General features: G+C 47.2%; 2 protein-coding genes across 5 annotated transcripts in view; both read right to left on the bottom strand.

Moving 5' to 3' along the window:
* LOC149371550 (short-chain dehydrogenase/reductase family 9C member 7-like) overlaps positions 1-17378 on the bottom strand; it is a 393612-nt gene that overhangs the window by 74520 nt on the left and 301714 nt on the right. The window lies entirely within an intron of this gene.
* Positions 1-17378, bottom strand: part of LOC149371554 (sister chromatid cohesion protein PDS5 homolog B-like) — a 57370-nt gene that overhangs the window by 2535 nt on the left and 37457 nt on the right. The window contains exons 19-25 of one of the 4 annotated variants that reach the window (XM_089565825.1): positions 15721-16024; positions 13331-13390; positions 12122-12315; positions 7179-7313; positions 5757-5813; positions 242-283; positions 84-162 (exon numbers count right to left, since the gene is read on the bottom strand). In XM_089565825.1, coding sequence (XP_089421951.1) covers positions 84-162; positions 242-283; positions 5757-5813; positions 7179-7313; positions 12122-12315; positions 13331-13390; positions 15721-16024 — 871 coding nt within the window. The remainder of the gene's footprint in view (positions 1-83; positions 163-241; positions 284-5756; positions 5814-7178; positions 7314-12121; positions 12316-13330; positions 13391-15720; positions 16025-17378) is intronic. The other 3 variants (XM_089565827.1, XM_089565826.1, XM_089565828.1) reach the window with 3 other exon arrangements.

The following is a 17378-nucleotide window of genomic DNA, read 5'->3' as shown; positions in this document are numbered from 1 at the left end:
TGGCAGCATTCATGGGGACTACCATTTCATTACGATACAGTCTAACTGTGGCGCATGTTACGCAATGCGGCTGCGGAGCGTACCAATGTGTCTGGTGGCTGCTGGCCATTGTTGGGGCTGGTGTTCTCTTCCGCACCGTTGGCCAGCAGCCCGGTCCCCCGCCTGCGCCAAGAAAGGAGCAGCCCCCTGTGGTGGCCCCCGTGCAGCATGCGGCCCCACCAGGGGCAACAACAACACTCACGTGTCAGGGACCTCTTCCCCCGTTGCTTCCGCCATGTGCACACTGCAGGGAATAATGCGCCCGCTGAGCCACTTAAGCAGCTTTTCAGCCAACCATCGACTGTTTAATGGCCTCCCTCATTTCACGAACAAATGCGGCGCTGACACCGACACACATCACATACAGTGCTTGTGCAAGCCCTCTTGCCGTCTGTACGAGAAATGAAAGCAAGCGGCTTCCATCTGTACCCAACCATCCATGAGTCTTTTCTCCGAGCGCAGCCATGCCCAGCAGCCATGTCTTGTGTTCATGCCCTTTCCTTGACCACAAGCGTAGACAACAGCTGAAGCCCACAACTGGCAACATTTTCAGTAAATACCTACTTGTTATCACGAGAGCAAATGCCAAAGCTGATGCTGCCTGAGAATTTCACAGTTGCATGTTGTTCTGCAACTTCTACTGAGCAAGAACCCAACATTAACGCCACTTGTGAACAACTGATCCACACAGATTCCTAGCTTGCCGCCCATACCATTGGGACGACCACAATGCGGTCAGAGCACACTTCAGTCTGTTTCAGTTCTCCACTTTTTTCTCCCCAAATACAGGTAACTGTGACAAATGCTGCAGTCAATATAGTGCCCTACCACATAGTAATGATGTAACGAAGTATTTTAGGGACAATTTGGGTGGCTGCTTACCGTATTTACCCAATTCCAACGCGCCCCCGATTCCAACGCGCATCCAATTTACGGCACCAAAAAAAAAAAAAAAAAAAAAATTCAAGCCCCGATTCTAACGCGCGCCGATATTGGCAATGAAAAAAAAAAAAAAACTACAAGCCCCGCTTCTAACGTGCATGTGGCTTCCACGAATGAAAATAATTTGCAACCGTTTTATATTTTAAGGAGAGATGCGGGTGAAAAAACCGCGATTTTTTTCGATAAAGTCGATTTTGTATTTGCTTATGTTTTGTATTCTCCCAAGCCTCTTCTTTTATGTATAAAAAAATCAAAGCCAATAACCAATGGGAAGTTAGTAAAAAATGCAATTCAAGCTCTCGCGGTGGCTCGCGAAAGTGCGAATTTGACCGAATTTCGGGAACGCGGCATTTCGCTCGTCGCCCGCTCTTGAATTTTCGCGGGGAAGTAGGCCTAACCCTCTCCTACCAGAAGCCACTTCGGCAGCGGCACATTCTTGATAAAAATAAAAAAAAAAGATCGTTTCCTGCTCGAGTCGAGCGTCGCGACTGGCCCTTCAAATCACGTGGTACGATCGGAGCCCTTCCATTGGCTACGAGCATTCCACCGCACGGTCAGACGCAGACGCTCTTCCTTTGTTCTGCCGCCACCGAGACATGAACCAACGCTTCTGCCCGGGTTTTTCTCCTTTCTCCGCTATGGATGCGACTGAGAAACGAGATTTTCTTTCACGCAAGTTCCTGACAAAGCATCAGTATAAAGGAAGACGCCCCAAGCGCAAGCGGAGAGCTCCGGTGACGGGAGGTTCGTCTGCTGCTAGGCGTAACTGCGGCAACGGCGATGCACCATTTGGATCCTTCAAGCTCCTTGCGGAGCATCCATGACTTCGTCAGTGCATCTGAGCGAAAGATAAAGATGTTCGACGGCCAAAACAAACGTAAAAACGAGCGCGGAAGCGCTCTTATCTGTTAGATCGGCATGATGCACGACCTCGTCAGCGGCGCGGCGTGCCCCGCCTGCGGACGATGTAATCTCTGTCAGAGAATTGGCCGCAAAACAGAAAGGACTCTCATCGTTTTTGGAACTTTACCGCCTAAATGATGCGTTTCCGACAACCATTGTTTCATCAACATATTCTTCGAGCCGCGTATCTCGATCGTGCAAAGGCAGTGATGAGGCGTCCGCCCGCGGCAGTGCACGGGATACCGTCGCCGTGAACGTGGTCCGTGGTCGCTGAGCACGCGACCAATGACAAGCGGCACCGATTGAAAACGGCTCCTGCGACGCAGAAAACGACGAGCAAACGTGCTCCCATGTTTGCCGGCAGTTAGTGAGCTCCCACATCGTATAATGGCGATGACGATGGGCAGCTATGGGGCAGTTTCGGTTTGCACTCGAATCCAACGCGCATGCGATTTTGAGACATATTTTCCCCGAAAAAAGGTGCGCGTTGGAATTGGGTAAATACGGTACTCCATCTGTCACACTTGTGCTAGCTGTACAGGTGACGCCTGAAGATCCAGTTCTGCAGTTCTGCTTTACAAAGTACAAACTCTTTGCAGAGACTTGGCGCAGGTAGTACTTGCATTTTGTCATATTGTAGCAGGGTCAGCCTTTTGGTGCAACTAGCGTTGCTATCTCACCAGTGAGGCAGCGTTTGCCTTTGACAGGTGCTAAGAACCTCACAGGGTGGAGGGTGCGACCCACTCAGCAGGACATGCCTAATGTGTTTCTGATAGGCGGCACCAGCCTCATACGGATGGGTACCTCAATGGCTGGAAAGGCTTGGCTTGCTGTTGGCACAATGGCACTTGTGCTTGGGTCAGTTCTGCACCTGAAGTGCGTCACCTGCTCCAAGCGCATAATCAACCCCTCCACGCGTCTCCTTGTTCCACAGTTACAGCAGTATCTGAGATCTAGAAAAAAAATGGAGAGCCTTGGTATAGTTCTGCACTTCACCGCTGCAGTGCCCAATGCCATACAGACACCAATCACTCAGTCATGTTCTCGTCCAAAAGCGCCTGGGTTCTTTGCACAATATTATATGCTCAGCTTAGCTCACACGTGTAGCGCGAGCTACACAGCTCTGGACACAGCATCTAGACCAGCACTACCAAACGCACCCTTCAAGCTCGTTCACAGTGGGGAAGCTACGACCACCCTCAATGCCATGCTACCAAACACTGCTGACGAAGACAACCCTGGCATTGCCATCTGCCTACAGTACATGAAACAGGCTTGAAAGCTTGCCCAACTGTGCATAAGGGACAAGAGCAGACCAACTACCGACGCTACAACCTACAATGACATCCAGGTGCTGATTCCAGGTGATTCAAGTAACCGCCTGTGGGTGTGGACACCAATAAGTCTTCGGAGGCTTAATGAAAAAATTCTAAGCAATATTTTGCACTGTACAAGACTCTCCGACAACTAGGTGGATTGTACAACCAAGTCGTTCCCAGTGAACCAACAGCATCCAAGTGGCGGCATGGACGAAGTGATGCACACCCATGAAGCCCTGCTACACATGCTGCTAATGAATTAACATTAAATTATGTTTTTCATTGTTTAGTGACCTCAAGCTTTGTGTTCCAAGCATCAGGGCAATGCTTACTTAGGAGGGGGTGATGCAACAATCCTTGTAATGCTTATCTGCTCGTGCGCTTTGCTCAAAACCAGTGGCCTTAACACTTTTATTTGGCATGCGAGAGGTGACCAGATACCGTATTTACTCGCATAATAGGCGCACTTTTTTTCCAGAAAATCCGGCTCAAAGTTTGGGGTGCGCCTATTACGCGGGGTAAAATTTCCGGAAATTTTTCGACTCGCAAAATTGAACACACCGCGTAAACACACTCGTGTACGGGCCGCACCCCGTTTTCGCGAAGAAAATGTTAAAAAAAAAAAGGTCCGTGGAAGGGCCGCACCGAAACTTTCGGAATGCACGCGCCGAGGCCTCCGCGATCGGCTCCGGCTGCGCGCAACGGGCGCTTGATCGCGGAGGCCACACACGCGCACAGGAGCTTCCAGACGCCCGCCCAAGGCCAAGCTCATCATCATCATCATCGTTTTCCTCCGCCGCGAGCTTTCGCTATCTATATCGCCATCAGCATCTCCAGCTCGTTTTTTTTTTTGTTGTTGTTGCTGTCAAGTGCCGGGATTTGCGGTAGCGCGATAGTTATCGTGGTTTATGGCTTTGCCGCGGAGCGTTGATGTTTTAGCTCGACGGCAAGCACCTTAACAACTACACCGCTGGGAGTTTGCTCTCGAACGCGGCAAGCGTGCGGCAGGTTGGAAAATACGACGTGGCCGAGAAGTGCGGCAGTTGCGACTGCGGCGTCCCTAAATTTTCGTACGCGACTCCAAGCGCCGAGGTTTTCGCGGGCCTAAGTCGGGAACGTTTCCGGCTGGAGATGAAGCTTTCCAAACAGACATTTAAAGTGAGCATCCCTGAAAACTGTGTGCGGCTGTTCTGCGCGATGTCGTTGTACGTGCTTTGGGTCCGCAGCAGCTGCGACGGCAGCAGCACTAGTAGGGATTAGTAGTCAGTTCAGCAAAAACTTTGTTAAAATAAAGATTGGGAAGCGGGGGTGGCGAGGTAAATACAGTATTGATCACAGTGCCAAGTTCGGGGTGCGTCTATTATGCGCGGAAATAAAAAAATCTGATTTTTCGCGCCCTAACTAGGGGTGCGCCTATTATGCGAGTGCGTCTATTACGTGAGTAAATACGGTAACTGTCCGCAACTGTTTCTACGGTGTTTGAGGTTGTCGAAGGTACTTTAGGTGCCCTATCTCAAAAGTTTTTCACCTTTAAACTGACTGCGACTGAAAGCAACCACTGTTCCCCACCTTCGATGACCTCCAAGCACTCTTGCTGCTCACAGGTGTTCAGAGTTTAACCCTGGTCTTCTGTCTGTCATCCATGTCTGCGTCTGTGCTGTCATCTCTGACCCGTGACAATATTCAATCACAAGTGGGGTGAGCAGGATGTCAAAACGTATGTCGTCTGACTGTCACCGGTGCATTCATTCCCAGTCTTTTTTTTTTTTTTTTTTTGCAGCAGCAGCTTTGTCGTGTTTGCCCTGCATAGATTGCATTCTCAATCCACTGCTGGCGAGTTGCCACACTGCACACAAGGGAACTGATAGAGTGCGTTTTAGCCCTGCGCAATGTGGCATCGATATCTGCTGTGTCCTGGAGACGGGTGCTGGCCATCACCCAGAGAGTGCATGACGCAGACTTTAAATATAGCCTCACACCTCCCTCTTGAGAGGATGAGAAAGGAAAATTTTACTTCTGGAGGCTATGTAGCCTGGCATATGACTGTAATGGCTCTCAGAGGTGGAACAGGCGAGAGCAAAATTGCTACATTTTTTTAATGCAGCAACTACCACTCAGTTGTAACTCAGCCTTCACAGAAATTACTGTTAGAATGCCACCCTTGGACAATGCCTGAAGCCACCAGAGCAAGACATTTTCAAGCCGAAGGTGGTCAACAGCCATTTAAGATGTTTTTTCAATTCATGTTCGCTTCTGATGTCTCTCGTGTGTGTGTGCCAGATGTAAGTGTTGGCTACCTATCCAGGAAGCACGATACACTCGTACTCGGGTAAGAGTCATGGTCACGTACCCACAACTCTCTCCTCAGGAAGGCCATGAGGAAAGAGTGGTGGGTAGAAGAGAAGAGACAAGAGCTTTCACGAAATGCAGACGTTCCCAATTTCCACAACAGTCTGCATTACACAGACTGTACTGCATTTTCAAGAAGGTGGATAAGTCAAAGCATATTTTGAAAAGAAGCAATGCAGACAGTGCAAGAGACCGGGTACTCACCTAAGCTGCTCAGAACTCTGGTCTGATCCGTCCTCCGGCACAGGCTCCAGGCGTGACCTGCGCCCAACACTGCTTTTGTAACATGCAACATGACAATGAACATGTACGCTTATTGATGAACTATTGAAGGCATTTTGTAGGAGACATAAGGCCCAAACACTTCCACTGTGTTTCTTCTCCCTTAATTCACTACTGGTATACTGAACAACTTGCTGCTGTTCAAGAGCAGAAATGGCTGCGGCATCTACACAAAGGCTAGCCGCTGTTAATATATGGCTGGCTGCAAAAATACCCACACAAGAAAAGGCGATCTTGCTTACCTAGGCCCACATATGTTTTCAGTGTTACAGAGACTTTTGTTTGGGATTGGCAAAAGCAGAGGTACAAAACGTTTGGAAACCATTGAAAAAAAAACTAATTACTGGTTGCTCTGGCAAAAATCGCACTTTTTCCATTTTCACAAACTGTTAAAATAACAAAACTAACTGGGAGTCACAGGCACTAATGCAGGAGCAGAAATAAACATCGCTACAGACATCTGCACAAATTTAGAATTTTTTTTTTCTCGAACAAAAATTGGATGAGTGTTAGAATCAGCCACTGACTGGAACTAGGCAGCAGAGAAAAATGCGGTAGCAGTGCAGCGAAACTGCTCACACAAACTTGCATTCAGAATTAAAGAAAGGGAGATATCTAGGCATGTGCAAATATTCGATGTTTTGAATATCTCGTCGAACAGTAAAGTATTCGATATCCCATTCGAATCAAATGTTTGGTATTTCAAATCTTGGAAGTATTCATCTCGAGCGAATAATGTTTCTAGAACTCCTCTTGCATGTGGTTTCGAATCAGCGTACGTCCTCTGGTAGGGCATACATAGATACGGCATCCATAGATATGGCATCCACATACACCCCACAGATACGTCGTGACCACATGTAGGTTGGCTCCCCCAATTTCCGATGGCCATTTTTGCAGAAAGTTGACACAGCTTCACAGAGTGTGGCAAAGCTTCAATGCATCCTCCCTTTTTTCAATATGGTGGCCTGGTGCGTTCAAAAACTACATGATTTTGAAAATGCTTACTATGCCGTTCAATCTTTTTTGTGTGCCAGAAGTATTTGAAATATTCACTAGGAAATTATTCCAACAAAATTACTATTCGATTTGAACCAAGAAACTACTATTCACAAAGCGGGAAATATATCTCTTCCTATTTTATTTTTTGCAGCTTTAGCTTCTCTTACCTAACCAGTTTGCATCGTAGGCTATGCAAATCATTCACGTAGAGAGACAAAAGAAAGTCAGCTTTGAGAGACAAAAGCTGCTTTTACATTGCACTTTTGCACAATCTAGAGACCACGGGACTTTTGCAGCTGCAAGTGCAGAGCAGACGACCAGAAGTGAGCAGAAGAAGCTGACCGTTTGGACTGGCTGGCACCGGATTGCTGCTCGGTGAGGCGGTCCCGGCGGGTGGGTCGCAGGGTGCGCAGGCTCACCACCGTGGTGGACAGAGGGCTGCCACCCTCTTCACTGGGGGTGCTGCCTGTCTCCATCCTGAAATTACCACCACCCCAAGAGCCGTGCGTAAAGATCGTGAAGCCCACGTCAGGAAACGACTTTTCTGTCCTCGCCACCCGCTCTCGTCAAGCAGCCAAGTAGAGTGTTTAATACAGTGTTAGGACTGTGTAGTGGCAATAGCACCTGCTACGATAGACCTAGTTGCAGGCAGCGTCACGAGAGGGCGCTGGTGCATCCTGCAGCTGCAAGAATGAATGCAGGAGGGCACTAGGCGCATGACGACATGGCGGAGGCCAGAAAGCAGGACAGAAACGCAGAAGGATATACATAGATTGCCCAGAATATGGGCCCACAGAAACAAACCTTACGTTGCAGACATACATAACTGTGAAGCAAATTTTCAGCAGCAAACTGAAGGCTGTCAGTAGGGTGGCTAGAATGGCTGTTGTGTGAAACGTGGCCACTGGAAGCGGCCCTGAAAGCACGCTGATGCCGCAGGGGCACTGCATGCAGCAGCACTGTCCCAGCGAGCATCGGCCACGGCTTGCTTTCTTCAAGAAAATCTCACACTGCCTTCTGCCCCTAGCTAACAAGAAGGCTACAGAGGTGAACTGTGGCGGAATGCCTGCACCGCGGCTCACTTTCAAATGGTTAAAGGTGCACTGAAGAGGAATCTGAACTTGTCTTTTTGCCGCGGGAACTCGATCTACACGTTCCCAGCATTCTTAGAAACTGCGACTTATTTATTGCCCTGTGTGGCCAATTTCCCTAATTAAATCGAATTAACGTCCGGCTCCCGCCCTTTTTTTTTAATTCTGCCTCGTACGGTGGGCGGAGTCGACCAACGCGTGGAGTGCCTTTCACCCAGTCCCATGGCGGCTTGCCGCTCTGCCATCGGCGGAGTAATACGTAGTAGTCCGTAGTAGCAAATAGTCCGCGCGTATTTTTATTTCTGCGGGCTTATTTTGCGGCTATATTATCTGCGAATGAAACTATTTATTCATGGAAACCTAAAAAACAAAATAAAGCGAAAGCAAAGCCTCCACGGAGCTGGCTGAAAGAAACTTCACGCGTTGGTCGACTCCGCCCATCGTACGATGCAGAATTAAAAAAAAAAAGGGGCGGGAGCTGGACGTTAATTCAATTTAATTAGGGAAATCAGCCATACAGGGCAATAAGTTGCAGTTTCTAAGAATGCTAGGAACGTGTAGATCGAGTTCCCGCGGCAAAAAGACAAGTTCAGAATCCTCTTCAGTGCACCTTTAAACATATTATTGATGCATATTCGCTGCAAACCAATAAGCTAGCGACTTAACAATAAGCAACAAGCACAAGGACTGTTTCGTTAAACAGGCTATTTTGCTGCAGTGACATTCACTATAATGGCGTTCAAGACATATGTCTTCCACATCACTGCAGCGTAAAGAAGACGAGCACAAAGGAAGAAAACACTTACGACACGGACAAACGCTGCACTCACAACTGATTTTATTTCGCCAGCAATGGGAAATATAAAGATTCCGCCGCTAATGCGCGCGCAGGAAAGTACACATGCCATGAATAACAAAGATACATTATACATCAGATACATCTTATCGTGTGGCCGAGAAAAGATCACATTCCGCTTTGTACAAATGAATAGAGGTATCGCTTACACAAAAATCACCCTTTTTCTTTATATGGTACGCTTCTAGTAGTTCACGTGCAGTTTGATCTTTGCTTTTTCCTAGAATCTTTGCACCGTCAAAATGAGGCGAACAATCCTGGCAAGACCTGCAATGTTTTACTAAGTTAACATCTTCATCGTTCTCAAAATTCCTTTCATGCTCCCTCAATCGATCATTGACACATCTGCCAGACTGGCCGACATAGGCTTTTCCGCATGACAGTGGAATTTCATATACCACTCCTGACTGGCACTGTACATGGGGCTTGGTATGCTTTTTCCCGCATCCAGAATTTTGTAGCCTCCTTACCGGAGATACGAGGGCACAGTTGGCCAAGCTTTTTCGGAGCCGAAAAAACGAGTGGCACCCCAAACCTATTCGCTACTTTTTTCAAGTTATGCGAGACTGCGTGCAGGTAGGGGGCAACTTCCGGACGCACAGTGCGCTCAACTTCCCTCGTCTTCGTGGACGTCGTGCTCTTCTTTACCTTTTTCAGGAGGGTTTCGGCAACAGACGTCACGATCGACTGAGGGTAGCCCGAGTCCAATATTCGTGCCAATTGGCCGTCAAAGCTGGTCTGCATTTCATGTTCGCACGATTTATCTAGTGCAGATTCTAGGCATAAGTTCACAATGCTTCTCTTTATTATTTTAGAGTGTGCAGAATCATATGGTAAAAGTCGTTTTTGCACACGTGGAGAGTACCGCCAACACACGTGATCCCCACCGAACTTTAAACGAATATCTAAAAACTGTAGACATTTCTCTTTTGGAACTTCGCAAGTGAAAGTCAATCCCTTTCCATGCTGTTTAAAAGCGTCTAAAATCTTGTCAGCAATAGCGCAGTAGTGTAAAGGGCTCTGCTTGTCCAATAAGATCAAAAAATCGTCAACATAACGGTACACTTTTGTGACCTCGTCCGGTTTAAAAACAGTTGCTAAAATCTCGTCAATACTGGCTAAAAAAATATCACTTAAAATGGGTGCTACGCAAGACCCAATGCATATTCCTTTGGTTTGTAAGTAGTGATTGTTGTTAAAAGCGATAAAAGTTCCTTGAAGGTAAAATTCTAAAAGTGTTAGAAAATTGCCAACCGACATACCAGCTGAATTCTGGAAAGGGACGACGCCACTCTTGTCAATGCACTGTTTCAGTGACGCGAACAAATCCCGGTGGGGTATCGAATAAAACAAATCTTCCACATCCACAGAGAATGCAAAGCCAATGCTGCGGTTGGTTTTTAGAAAATCAACAACTTCTCTAGAATTCTTTATAAGAAAAGGGTCATTAATGGTGAGTACTCGCAAAGATCTCTGCAGGAACTGCAGATCTCTGCACGTGAACTACTAGAAGCGTACCATATAAAGAAAAAGGGTGATTTTTGTGTAAGCGATACCTCTATTCATTTGTACAAAGCGGAATGTGATCTTTTCTCGGCCACACGATAAGATGTATCTGATGTATAATGTATCTTTGTTATTCATGGCATGTGTACTTTCCTGCGCGCGCATTAGCGGCGGAATCTTTATATTTCCCATTGCTGGCGAAATAAAATCAGTTGTGAGTGCAGCGTTTGTCCGTGTCGTAAGTGTTTTCTTCCTTTGTGCTCGTCTTCTTTACGCTGCAGTGATGTGGAAGCAAAGTAACCAACTTGCCCAGAAGCTCGTTTTACTAAAGACATATGTCAAACATAGGGATCTGGAGAGGCTTATGGCATCTTTACTACACAAGTCACTTCGTAGATGAGGCCTATAATTCATATTTGCTTTACATGGATATTACATGAATATAGTGTAAGCGGCCTGACTTGACCGAGCTTCTTTGCAATAATCTATAGTTCCCTGCAGGCACAATGTTTTGTAACCCGGGATTCTGTAGGTCACATGATGCCTAGCTATCAAGGTAACTGCAGGCAACGCTGCCAATGCTAATGCGCCTGTTCACACAGGCTAAGTCCGCGTCCAAAAACTAGTTTGCCATACAACCAATGTGAACAAAGGTGTGTCTCTTTGGAATAAATCTTAAGTGCCGTGACTGGCAACTTCCTGAACTTCGTTTTAACTCCTGCCACATTTTCGTCCCGTGACTCATAAAAACATCAAAAAGTAGGTATGACATGCGACAGTATGATATGTGGCTTGTAGGGCAAATTGCTCAGACTCCATCCGCGTCTAAAAACTAGTGAACACTCTGTGAAAATTATAGTGAGATGGCCCGAACACTGAGTGCCTCACAGCTTCGACTGTGATTCCCAATGCTAGCAAATCATTTTATATGGCACTCTGTTTCTATCCAAACACTTACCGAGGTTTTGAAAACAGATGACATATAGCGGAATAAAACGGCTGTTAATGCGAAAGCATTTAGGCTGTCGTCTCACAAAAAATTTCCGGCTTCTCTATCACAAAATTTCCTTATTGGTCGAGAGAGGTCACATGACCTTGTGACGTGATCACAAAATGCCCCCTGTGGCACTGCACATGAGCAACCTGGGTCTCACAAGCACCACCGATGGCTGTGGTTGAAACACCCAACGGCCGGGGCAGTGGCGCACTTAACCGCTGCACCGTGCCAATAGTGGCATGAGGACTTCGCACGATCTATGAATGCTACTGAGAGGGTCGTGAAATCAACATCAAGTGACCACCAGTGAACCCATCATAGGGCACCTCCAAATTTGAAAATCTGAGGACCCTAAAAATTTTGAAAGTAGGCCCACCCCAGAAAATGAACTAAGGTGGATTAATGGGGATTGGTAGGTGGAATGCAGTAGATTAGTGGGTCGGATTGGTATAATTCCATGAATAATCCAATAGAAGGTACCTGGACATTCTGGAAGGTGATGACTCGTGCACACCATACAAGGGCAATGGAATCGGTCTGAACCGGAGTTTTGGCGGGAAAATCGTAAAAACTTTAGATACTCATTGTAAACACCATAGCACGCAACCCAAATGCTATCGCATTTTCTTCTTTAAGGCCCCCAAGTTTTTGTGGGTGTAGTACTACGTCCACAGTCCCCACAGCATTTGCTATGTATGAAACCGAGTATACTTGGGACTGTACAAATTTTGAAAAACAAGAACCAACACTGCACCTCAGTTGTGGCATCTCCGACCATTAGCTCGTGCAAGGGGAATTCAAATCTGATGTGAATGCAACAGGCAGAGTGGCTGACCCCAGTGATGCCTCCTCTTCCACAGCTATGACGTCGTCCACCTCTTCCTCCTCCACCTGGGACACCTCGGCCGGAACCAGGGGTGCGCCTCCTCCTCCTCCGCTGACCACGGGGGGCCGAGGCCTCCGCGGCATCCTCTTCAGAGCCCCCCGGGGACGAGTCCGCCCAAACGTCCCGAGGTCCACCCCGGTGTTCTGCACACACACCACCACAACCGTGCGTCTTCAGACAGCAGAACGCAAAGTTGCGCCACATATGCTGTTGCAAAAGGAATAGCTCCGATGCAGTGCCCTTACGGGATCACACAGGCAACTTCTCGCCACTGGGTGAGGAGCCTGCACCTTCAAGAGCTGCTAAAGAAGGCTTTTTTTTTTTCTTTGTGGTTAATCGATTATTAAATGCAAGGCCCTTGTGAGGCCGACGCTTGTTATTTCCCGAGATTCGGAATAGAACATGATATATCTAGGTGGGCCTGGAAGAAGAGCATCACAGTCATCGGATCACAGCAGAATCTCGATGATACGAACACGGTTGATGCGAATTCGCGAAATTTCTTGGCCAGAGAGCACTGTACACAATGTGTACTTTGTTGTTTGCATCGACAGCCAACTCCAACAATTCCTAGCACCATTGGGCTCACACTGTTTCGAGAACTGAGCTGCTAACACATCTTGTGCGTTGCAGCTAATATTACGCGACAGTGTATACAGCTCATTCGGTCAAATAGCCGTCGGCACTCGTCCGCACCATTGCAGATGATATGAGTGCACGAGCCGTGACACTCGTGCGCTGAGTGTTGCGATCTCTAATAGTTAGTCCAGCTGTATGCACCATGAGCAGTGAGCGGCGGCACACGGCTCGCACATCACAGACTTCGCGACAGATAGTTGCACTGAAAACACAGGAAAGTAGTGAGCGGCGCCACGCATATATCACTGACCCCACAATCGCTAGTCGCGTTGTACGCACAAGTAGTAAGCTGTGCTTGCACGGCCATAAATAACTTGTGTCAGCCGTAATCTGATCTGCGTGAACGCATTAGTGACACGAAAATTCAGATGATACGAATTTTTTCGCGACCCCGCAAGATCGCTATCATCGAGACTCTACAGCATATCAAATTGGATTACACTTCATATGAGCAATTTTTGAAGCCTGTTGCTATAACATGAATGAATGGACAAAAAAGTACAGCTACTTCATACACACCTTGGGAGCAGAGAAGGCCAGCTCGGGTGGCAAGTAGCTCTTCATGTTGGGCACCTGAACCTGCACACCACCGGTAGCAGCTCTTTTCAGCACACAACAAAAGCCGGGCCACCAGCCCATATGAAATTCACATCACGGCAGTCACAGGATCGAGCAATTCAAAATCCAATTAAAAACTCCTGGAAAACTGAGCATACAACACGCTATAAATTGAATGCTGTTACAGCGAAGCATGCCTGCACCGTTCTTGCTTTACCGACAGAATCCACCACAGAGCGATGCAATCCTGGTCGACCAGAGAAACACAAATATGCTCCGGTAGGGAACCCGATGGTCTAAGAGCGACCATTTCCAAAAGTTGGGCCCAGCATTCACCACCACATTCTTGTTTTTCTCTTTAGAAGCGCTTTGCGATGACACAGCTGTCGTAGCCTCCAGTTAGCTCGTGAGGTCCGCTGTATTTTGCCATGCCTTACGGTCAGCGAAAACAGAGGCTAAACACAAGAAATGACAGCATGCCCCACCTATATGCGCATACGTCACCATCCCAATAACTGCACACAGCGCGTTGATGTAGACAGTGATTTTCGATTCTTTTTAGGCAATTTAAGGAAGGCTTTTCTAATAAACACCTTTTAAAGTTTCGGCACCACTTCTGGTGCTGCTCTCCAATCCCCTCCATCCACTATATGGATGAACTTGGGCGAGAAGCATGACTACTCAGACTGCCAATGCATTGACGACGCCGTCACAAATGTAAACAAGTGCCCAGGGTTAACCGGCGAGGCTCCGAACCGTGCTAAAAGAGCGAATTCATTCTCGCATTCTGGAATTGGTGGCGCCGCACCCTCAGAGGTCCGGCCAAATCCATCCCTTCTCAGCGGATCGACAGCAAGTGCTCCGCCATAGAGCAAGTTGTACCGAAACGACCAGTGGAACACGCATTCCACAGATCAAGAAAACCTGCTCCAGATTGACCAGCGGAATTCACCTTTAGTTTCACTACCAGAACAACATGTGAACCAAACTACTGTGAAGTTTTTTTTTTTTTTTTTCATAATGAACCTGGAGCACGAAATGTGACAACAAGTTTCCAACAGCTTGTCACCATATGTTCGATTATTTCAACTACAGTCCAACCTCGCTAAAACGAAGTATTTCCCACTCCTCGTCTACAAACCATACAAAGTAATGCAACTAATTTCACCCGCAAGGAACTATTTTTAAAGCCAGTTTGCGCTTCAATGAAATTTTTGTGAAGTAAAGATGAACTTGACAACTTTTTCTGCAATCAAAGGGAGATATATGGCTGCCAATTCGTCTACTTTCATGCATCCAAAGATGCCTGCAGTGTTTCATATCCTGTTTGAATTCACGAAATACAGTGCTTCCAAAATGGTGCAGCTGATATCCCTCACAGATCAGCACTCAGTAACCACACCATGTGCCACACCATGTGCCACACCATGTGCCACACCATGTGCCACACCATGTGCCACACCATGTGCCATACCATGTGCCACACCATGTGCTACACCATGTGCTACACCATGTGCCACACATAAACAGGCACTCAAAATCATTGCAGCATGTTCTGTGCAGCGCAAACTGTGGTAGTCATGGTTCAAGAAGTCGTTAGCGGTGCACCTTTTCTCCCTAAAGCACAAAGAGGAAGTCGAAATGAGAGTGGGAGCCTACGCTGAGACCATGAACGGATGAAATGGCATGGCTTTGCAAAGTGAGAACAGCAAACACAAAACAAAATGCTTCATACTTTCTTCATCCATGCTAACTAGCACTTTACTTCTCTAATCTTATCCAAGTCCCAAAGTGAAAACAATAACTTGTGTCGAAAAAGTGAAAAGTTCACCGTTCCGGGCCGATTTCACAACAACAAAGTTTTTGCTTCAGCAAAACTTTTCATGGGTCCCATGAATTTCATTGTTAGCATGGTTCGAATGCAGAATGAAAAATGAGAAAGTCCCAGTTATTCTCAGAAGGGGACGACAAAAGGTATTCTTGCCCACTACGACTGGATATGGATCGGATCCTCTGTTTCAATACGCTTTTAACACTCCCAACAAACAAGTGCATTCATACATAAGAGCAAAAGTTAGTAAATCCAGGGGCATCCAACTACACAGATAAACTAGCTGATAGTCCCCCATAGTGTCAAGCAAAAACAAAATTGAGCAACACAGTGAGGATTGCTCTGATAATATCTTGCTGGACCCCAGCAGGGCCTCCGGTTGTTTTGGTTTTTGTTCTTTGAGCTGACAGAGACAAACGCACAAGTGTAGTATGCTGTTCAGCCATGGCTGCCGTCCGCTGCTATATCTGCTATATCCCTTCCTGTTCCTCCATTAGCAAGTTGGCAAGGGACGGCTCACCTTCTCTGGCACGGGACATCTCGCCTTGTCTGGCAAGGAACGGCTCACCTTGTCTGGCAAGGTGTACCACTTGGAAGGCAGCACCGGTTCCTGGGGAAAGTCCTTGAGCACAAAGCTGGTGGTCTTGGTCATCACAAGCCCGAGGGCCAGGTCGCACACCGCGTACAGTTTAAGCTGGGCCTGCTTGTCATCCGGGCACTGGTTGTCCCGCGTCTGCTTGATGTTCTCAATGAGCCTCTTGAAAAAGCTGAAGCTGTAGCCGTCATTCTTGGTGATCAGCGGCTCCATGAGGAACCAGAGGCACCTGCATTCAAAGCAGAGCAGCATGTGCTATGGTCAATATCTATAGTTAAAGATAGCAAAGGAGACAAACACATGTACACTAGTGTGAGGATCACACTTTCTCAGCTGCCCATTCGTAGCTCAAAGCAAGACGTGTAATGACCAAATTGCAAGGCCAGTAGTAAGAGGCAGCCATGAAGACACCAGCCCTTGTAATACCGTATTTACTCGCATGATCATCATCATCATCAGCCTGACTAAACCCACTGCAGGGCAAAGGCCTCTCCCATGTCTCTCCAATTAACCCTGTCCTTTGTCAGTTCCTGCCACTGTATCCCCGCAAACTTCTTAATCTCATCCGCCCACCTAACTTTCTGCCGTCCCCTGCTACGTTTGCTTTCTCTTGGAATCCACTCCGTTACCCTTAAGGACCAGTGGTTATCCTGCCTTCGCATTACATGCCCTGCCCAAGCCCATTTCTTCCTCCTGATTTCAACTAAGATGTCATTAACCTGCGTTTGTTCCCTCACCCACTCCGCCCTCTTCCGATCTCTTAACGTTACACCTATCATTTTCCTTTCCATAGCTCGCTGCGTTGTTCTTAACTTAAGCTGAACCCTCTTTGTTAGCCTCCACGTTTCTGCCCCATAGGTGAGTACCGGTAGGATACAGCTGTTGTATACTTTTCTCTTCAGGGATATTGGTAAGCTACCATTCATGATCTGAGAGAACCTACCATATGCGCTCCACCCCATTCTTATTCTTCTAGTTATTTCCCTCTCATGATCCGGATCTGCGGTCACTACCTGCCCTAAGTAGACATATTCTCTTACTACTTCCAGCACCTCGCTACCAATTGCGAACTGCTGTTCCCTTGCTAGGCTGTTGAACATTACTTTGGTTTTCTGCATGTTAATTCTTAGCCCCACCGTTCTGCTCTGCCTGTCTAACTGATTGATTATGCTTTGCAGTTCTTGTTCTGAGTGGCTTAGCAAGGCAATGTCATTAGCGAATTGCAAATTACTCAGGTATTCTCCATTAACTCTTATCCCCAAATGTTCCCATTCCAGCCCGCGGAATACCTCCTGTAAGCAGGCGGTGAATAGCATTGGCGAGATCGTGTCTCCCTTCCTGACACCTTTCCGTATTGCAATTTTATTGCTGACTTTATGGAGAACTATAGTAGCTGTGCAATCGTTATAAATATCTTCCAATATTTTCACATAACACTCTTCCACACCCTGATTCCGCAATGCCTGCATGACAGCTGAGGTTTCCACTGTGTCAAATGCTTTCTCGTAATCAATGAAGGCTATATATAGGGGTTGGTTATATTCTGCGCATTTCTCTATCACCTGATTGATAGTGTGAATGCG

This window comes from Amblyomma mixtum, chromosome 1 (genome assembly GCF_055824585.1).
Source record: "Amblyomma mixtum isolate Tamu chromosome 1, ASM5582458v1, whole genome shotgun sequence".
Taxonomy (NCBI): Eukaryota; Metazoa; Arthropoda; class Arachnida; order Ixodida; family Ixodidae; genus Amblyomma; species Amblyomma mixtum.
This window is presented reverse-complemented; position numbering and strand designations above follow the sequence as displayed.